Below are 7679 nucleotides of genomic sequence, written 5' to 3'. Positions count from 1 at the left end.
CTGTGGCGTGTTTAATTTTGTGCCACCTTTTATTTCGCCAAAAATTGCATGTTTATTTTTGCGCCACCTTGTACAACACAATTACAATACCCTTGCGCACAAGTGCGCGCAGATATAAAAAGTAATACTGCAATTTTTGATGCGTCCATATTTCTTTGGCCGCTACCGTAAATAAAACAAAAGTAAAATATAAATTAGGTAGTAGAAAAAGTGACCTCAACGCAACGCCTCGCATTACGACGATTACTTTTTGTTTGCTTTAAATAAATGACAATTAAACACTGAGTCGCCCAACATACGCACACACGCGCACTTACATTGACTCTCTCAATAAAAAAATACAACATTTTACTTAGTTGCACGATTTTTTACTTTTTAAATAAAAGCAAACTTGTAAGCGTACATTCAAGCAGTTGAGAATTGCAATTCGCCGTGTAAACAGCAATTAATAATTTTTTTAGCGAACCGCAACAACAGCGGCAGTGGCGATTAATACGCAAACGAAAAAAAGTGAACCAGTATTAAATAAATAAATGCCAACAAATAAAAAGAGTAAAAAACAATAAAGAAAATATTGAAAATGCAGGCCATACACGTTTTGTATGCACTCGGCATTTTATGTGCAACGTTGGCTGTATCATTTGGCACCAACAGCGCGACCAGCTGTAGTAGTGGTGCAACATGTGCCGCCAGCAGCAGCAGCACCACCACCACCACCACCACAACTGCCAAAAGTGGCAGCATTAGCTCCACAACTGAAAGCACTCGCCATAGTAAAAGTAACCACAACAACAACTTCTTGACGGAAAAGCGTAAGTTGTTGCCTTGACGCACGCAAATTTTGAAACAAAAACAAAAAAGTTTTTATTGTATATTAATTTTTTATTTTTATGTTTAAAACTTTGCATTCACAGCCAAAGAGCTGCAGACTTGTCAGCGTAAATCGACTGATTTTGATAAATGCATAGTGAATGCCTATCAACATATCTTCAGCACCTGGAAAAGTGGTAAGAGCAGAAAGAGAGAAAATAAAAATTATTTTCCTTTTAAGGTAGCGTAAGATTTAGTAAGAAAATAGCTTTCAGAAAGTCAAACAAATTGAAGAATTTCGGAAAGTGAAGCTTATCGAATTTTAATCAAATACAGGGTTAATTATTTTAGTGACACGGCTTTCATGTGCGAGTGCTTATACACTAACAAAAATTTCTCTAAAACGTTTAACCGAAATGTGCAGTTTCAGAAATTAAAAAAAGTTTGGAAGAATGTAGAAACGTTAGGTCGAATTTATGAGTATTTATCGTTGGCCGAAATTGAGCATTTGGTGGATACGTAACGCCTTGATCGAAAGATTGCCGGAATATATTCAGAAAATTCAATTCTATTCCCCAAAAGCGATTTTGTCGCCTTCAAAGTACTTCCCATCAACAGCAACGCTCTTATGCCAGCGTTTGATCCAGCTCTCGAAACATTTTTGGAATTTTCCGAATAACCATCAGAGCCATGTTCGATATTTCAATTACTTCGTTTCGGCTGTTAAAATGCCTCAGAGACCTCCTACCCAGTCATCTACATCACCCTCACTGTTGTTAGAGGGAAATTGCACAACAGGAAAGCGCATAAAAGGCGGAACTCCATTTCTTCCTGTGCTATTTCGCTTCCTGGAATGCAATAGACAGAGAACTCAGAAAGTCTTGGGGACAACACTCCATTCAATTTTGAACTCGTATCTGTGTTTACCACTCATTGGACGATCGGCACACACGTGGAAAAGCTAGGTTTATCATTTAACCGTCATTGCAGAAGCTGTGGGGACCTTTCAGAGAATGAGACTTTTGAGCACTTCCTTTGTAAATGTCCGGGCTTTTCATTTATATAATTACGGTCACTGGACAGCCTGGGACAGCGCGCCAACTTAAATCCGATATATCTTCTCCATTATATCAGCTCTGTTTGGCTGTAGATTACAGCCCACTGGAGGTCTCGTCATAGTATTCAAACGCCGCTTTAGTGGTACTTGGGAAGTGCCAGAGTGGTAGTTCAACCATTTCACCTGTCTAGATAATCGTCTGTGCTTCTGGCACAAATTCGTGATGTATAATACAGTTACAATCGCTAAAAACCGCGAGCATGGCTTGCTTTTTTGACGGGTTTTTTTTGGTCTTGGTTCATTCGAAACTCTCCACTCACTCGCCTGATGTCTGGCTTGCGTGCCACAATGATAAACCAATATTTCTAAGGTTTACGCACCATTGAATCTATTTTTAATGCCAAATTTAATAAAAAATCCTTGTTGCAAATTTTTAAAACTTAAAGAAATCGAAAACAAGTCCCGAGGTAAATTTACCCAAAACGGCGTAACTTTTACAATTGTCAAGCACTGGTAGTACGGTTTTTATAGGAATGTTAATCACAGATGTGGCAACCTACCAAAACTAAAAATATAACTGAAATCAGTTGGCTTAGAGCGTCACCTGCCGGCTGTTCCAGGAACTCTTTGATCAAGATGGATGGAAATAGCTAAAACTTGGATTATGCAGTACCAGAAAAATGGTACGAATCTCCGAGCCTGAGCATCAAATAATATAAAAAGGTTTTTTCGCCTCTCGGCAGGCAATGGCAAACCTCCGAGTGTACATATTTCTGCCATGGAAAAGCCTCTCATAATAAATAACTGCCATTCGTCGGCTTAAAACTGTCCGATTCCGTCCTTCCATTTGTGGAACAACACTTCACAAATAGGAGGAGGAGCTCGTTCAAGCACCTAACCGAAGTGTTAGGTTAGGTTATGGTGGTAGTCGGTCCGTATGACCAACTCACTTCGACCTTACAGGTCCGTTGGGATACCACTGTGCGACATGGCAACGTTGTTTATTTATCTTCATGAAACCATTTTAAGCCTCTTATGAAGCGCAGATTTGGTCTAATCCGCGCCTGACAGTTCTGTAAGAGAATTGAAAAAGTGTTTACCTAGACAACCTGCTCTTATTTTAGCTAACGCTGGACAATTGCAAAGGAAGTGCTCAACTGTTTCTTCCTCATCTCTACAACTTCTACAATATCAATGGGAGAAAACTCCTAGCCTCAAGAATTGCCTGTGAAATAGCCAATGACCGGTGACACAAGCCACGACCTTCGAGATCTCACCTCTTGAGAAGCTAAGCAATTCCTTTGTTCTTTTCGTGTTTATTTGCGGCCATAGTAGCCTGCACCGAGGTGTGCGCGCCATTTATTTATTTATTTTTAATAAAAAAAATGTATACATTTCTTGCTTTCTATAACCTCACAAAGTACTAAAAAAGAATATACGAACATTTCTATTATAGTAAAATTACTCCTTTTTTACATATTTCTATAGAAATAAATGGTGCTCCACATTCTGAACCTATCGATCCGCTGTTTGTGCGCGAATTCGAAGTGATCGAAGATCGTGAAAATATCACACCGATCTCAGTGAAAATAAACAACATCACAGTAACCGGTTTGAGTGAGGCGAAGGTGAAGAGCGTCAAGTGAGTATACAAATGCATCTGTATATGTGCACATAGTCCAACGGTTAGCTAGGCCATCATCAAAAAATCCAGCAGTGATAAAAATTCTAGCATGCGAGTATGTAAAAATATTCTATTAATTCAATGCACTATAAGAAATAGTAATTACTTGGGTTAATTAATATGCATTATTAGGTTGATTGTACTACAAACGCGTTACCTCGGCAAGGCACGCTGGCGGCAAAGCCTTAAATCATTAATTGCAATATGGGGAAATATAAAATTGGTAGCATAGTTAATGTTAATATTGGTGAAGTAAGAATTCTGAGTGTTTCCCGCTCGATGTCCCTAGTAAGCCTTATCTCACAACATATTCATCTCTTCAGATTACGCTATAAGGCGATATTACACATGAAAAAAATGCGCTTGAAAATTTTTTGTAGTTGTGAGACCAGTTGTGTGTTACAGAGTTCCAAAATGCAAGCAAAAAGAGGGAGAATATTCGATATACGCACCAGCACCACTACCAACAAGTTGAATAGCCAAATCAGAGAGTCAAAACCAAATAGTGGCGTTTATGGATGCAGAGTGAAACGATTTTTATGCTCTTTAGCGGACCGTTATTTGGCTCTGAGCGCATTCGACAGAATCAACTGATGGTCTGACGTCACTTGGGGATGTGTTTACAAAAAAACTGAAAAGTGATACACGAAAAAAATTAACTAATGACACTTCATTACTGCCTGAACCATGACTGATTGGACTAGTGTGTGAATGAATGCAAGTGAAATGATAGCGCAGAATTTGGCTGAATCTCTCAAGTTGAGTGGCAGCCAAACTTCCTCTCACAAGTTTCTTTTCCACCATAGTTAAAGAGCAAACCTGGTAAACCTATCATCCTTGCAGTATCGAATTCAACAGAAAAGCAGTGCTTTCTACGACTCAATTCTGGTGTTATGGACATCGCAGTTGAGGCAGTCATATCCCAGAAACTGAAGAATAGCTGAAAAGCGTTTGGTGTCATTTGCACAAGGTTGACCAAGAGAAGAAACTTAAGGTATGGGTGCCACACGAATGGACACAAAATAACCATTTGTACCGATTTGACTTCAGCTGAATTCTTTGCTCAAAGGAAATTAACTCATTTTGAAGCGGCTGGTAACTGGCTATGAAAACCGATTCGCAATAGAGAGAACAATTACTGGAAAAGTGCGTGGCTTAAAAGCGATTCATACTCATATAGGAGACGATAGTCTGTAAAAGTGCCTGATTCAAAAGTGGTGAGTTGACGCCATGATGAAACAAGCGTCTAGTCCGGCTTAATATCCAATTACGCTTTGTGGTGTGTCTGCTGGTGTTGGAGGGCAATAATTCAAAATGATGAAAAGTCATCGAACAAAATGCCACATATTCGATTAATGGAGCTAAATAATTATAGCTATATTAGTTGGATCTTATCTCATATTAATCAAATTCGTAGCTTTCAATAAATCAAATTTTAGCTTGTTTACTGAAGCCCTTAGTTCCACCTAGGAGCAACGGGAAAATGTATACAGTGTACTCTCTCTTAAGCAGACACCTAACGAACTGAAAAATTTGTCCTCTTTTGGGAGGCGTCCGCTTATGAGAGGCGTCCGTTAGGAGAGAGCACACTGTATATACGTATATAGTTGGATCGTAGAAACAGGGTGTTGCAATTTTCAGAACCTTTTTTACTTTCACCTTTATTTATTAGTTTTAAATATTCGCTATTGAATTATTTGTACATTTATCCCATTTTATAATTAATTATTTTTTTTTAATTTAAAATTTTTTTTAATCAAACATTTTTTTTTAATTTTAATGACACAAATTAAAATTTTTCAAATCGCATTTTTCAAACACCCTCTCTCAAAGCTTCAAAGAAAACGAGTACGACTTTAAAATGACCTACTCCGTACCGAAAATTCGCCTAAGTGGACACTATACAGCTCAAGGACAAGTGTTGCTACTCAAAATCGACACGGATGGGGAAATGTTCATGGAAATAAGTAAGGAAACAAAACACATTTTTTTTTAATTTTATCATGCAAATACCAACAACTCAGACTACAAAAAAAAAAACAAAGTTAAAACAAAAAAATTTAACTTTACAAATTTCTTATTGTTTTTGAAAATGAGTTGTTGGTATTTGTATAGGTGAAATTAAAAAAGAAAAATAAAATACTTTGTTTTATAATTTAAATTACAAAAAAGATTTTGTATAAGAAAAATTCAAAAACAAAAAAAGAATTTATGATTTCAAATGTTCATGGAAATAAGTAAGGAAACAAAACACATTTATTTTTTAATTTTATCATGCAAATACCAACAACTCAGACTACAAAAAAAAAAAAAACAAAGTTAAAACAAAAAAGTTTAACTTTACAAATTTCTTATTTTTTTGTTTGGTTTTTGTATTTTTTGTGGAAAAATTTTTTTATACAAATACCAATAACTCAAATCAAAAAAAAAATCCAAAAAAAAATAACAAAAATTGTCTCATAAGCGGACAATTACAAAAAGTTTTTTTTTGGAATTTAAATAATTTCTTTTCAACTTTTATTTAAACAAATACCAGCAACTCAAATTCAAAAACTAACATTCTTTAAAAAAATTACAAGCAAAATGTTTTTTGGTGAAATTTAAATAATAAAAAAATATTCCTCCTTTTTCTTTTACTTACCATTTTTTCTTTTGAAATTATACATTTTTTTTTCTTTTTGATTTTTTCTTATACAAATCCAATATACAAAACCTTTTTTTTAATTTAAATTATTAAAAAAAATACTTCATTTTTCTTTTTAATTTATCTATACAAAAACCAACAACTCGAATTCAAAAAAGAAAAATGTTTTCAATTAAATTATAAAAAAAAATTCTTTTTTCATTTCTTTTTCAATTTTGCTTATACAAATACTAACAATTCGAATTCAAAACAAAAAACATACAAAAAATTAAAAAAACTAATAAAATTTTTTGGAAATTTTTACTCAATTAATTGCATTTTCACTTTAAATACTAACTGCATTTTCAGCAAACAGCTCGCACTCGCTTCTCACTCCTTCTCTTTTACACCTTTGACATTTTCCGAAAAAAATCCTCCTATTTTATTAACATCTGATTTTCTTACTCCGCCTCTGCACGCATTTCCACATACTTTTTTTTCCAATTTACTCTAATTTTCAACGAATTTCCTTTCAATTCATTAATACTTGATTTTCTTTGCTCTCCCTCTCGCACACAGTTGATGGCCTCTACACCGTTTCGACCAAAGTTAAATTATACGCTTTGGAAAATCGCAAATTTTTCGACCTGAAAGCATTGCAATTCAATGTGGACTCCATAAAGGATTTGCATTTACACTTCGCCAATTTGTTCAAGGACAAAGTGTTGAACGACAATACAAACGCTGTGTTCAACGGCAGCTGGCGTGTATTTTTCGACATTTTCAAACCGAAAATCGAGGCGGAAATCAATAAAGTGCTATTGGCGCACTTCCGCAGCGTGTTTAACCAGGTGCCGGCCGAATTTTTCATTGCAGATGCAGCAACAGAGGCAGCAGCAGCAAAGTCGGCAGAAAGCAGCAAACCCACAGAGCCGCACAGTGCGCACAGCAGCAACGTTCACAATAGCAACAGCAACAGCAACAAAGACATTACTCACGACGAAGTGCAGCACGCCGCTCATGTCAGTGCGAAAGCGCCCGCCAAGGAGAATAAAGCGCATTAAACTTTGCGAGTAATGAGCGCCAAAGTGGTAGCTAAGCGTTTATTGAAATTTTATAGACCAGCTTAAATAAATTTGTTTATTAACTCAAATATGTATTTGTTGGAAATTTTTCATGCGACGACTGGTAGGTAACAACTGGCGCATACGCGCCGCGTACTTGACTTCTTTTGGCGCACAGCCAAAACGGGTGTGCAGGCAGCTAAGGTAATCGAAAGGTCGCATACAATACGCAATAGAATTGAACAAATGAAGACTTGTGCAAGTGAATATTGCGTTAAGCGCCACAATAAAAATTGCACAATACTCATTTAACTATAAGTAAACGCATGGCAAGCAGTGTTGCCAGAAGTGAAAGTTTATATACGAAATTAATATTTTTTTTTTTTAAATCTCAAAAGAAAGATTATAAAGCAAACTCAAATAGTTTCTGACAGTTGTTCC

General features: G+C 36.0%; 1 protein-coding gene across 1 annotated transcript; it reads left to right on the top strand.

Moving 5' to 3' along the window:
* The first annotated feature begins 386 nt into the window (after positions 1 to 386).
* On the top strand, positions 387 to 7327 carry LOC128862021 (uncharacterized). The gene is made up of 5 exons (XM_054100417.1): positions 387 to 812; positions 915 to 1007; positions 3356 to 3509; positions 5385 to 5518; positions 6754 to 7327. The coding sequence occupies exons 1-5, from the start codon at positions 581 to 583 to the stop codon at positions 7236 to 7238; spliced, it is 1098 nt and encodes a 365-aa protein (XP_053956392.1). The 5' UTR covers positions 387 to 580; the 3' UTR covers positions 7239 to 7327.
* The last annotated feature ends 352 nt before the right edge of the window (positions 7328 to 7679 follow it).

Source organism: Anastrepha ludens, chromosome 4, assembly GCF_028408465.1.
Source record: "Anastrepha ludens isolate Willacy chromosome 4, idAnaLude1.1, whole genome shotgun sequence".
Classification (NCBI taxonomy): Eukaryota; Metazoa; Arthropoda; class Insecta; order Diptera; family Tephritidae; genus Anastrepha; species Anastrepha ludens.
The sequence above is the reverse complement of the archived record's forward strand: the minus strand, read 5'-3'. Positions and strand labels throughout refer to the sequence as shown.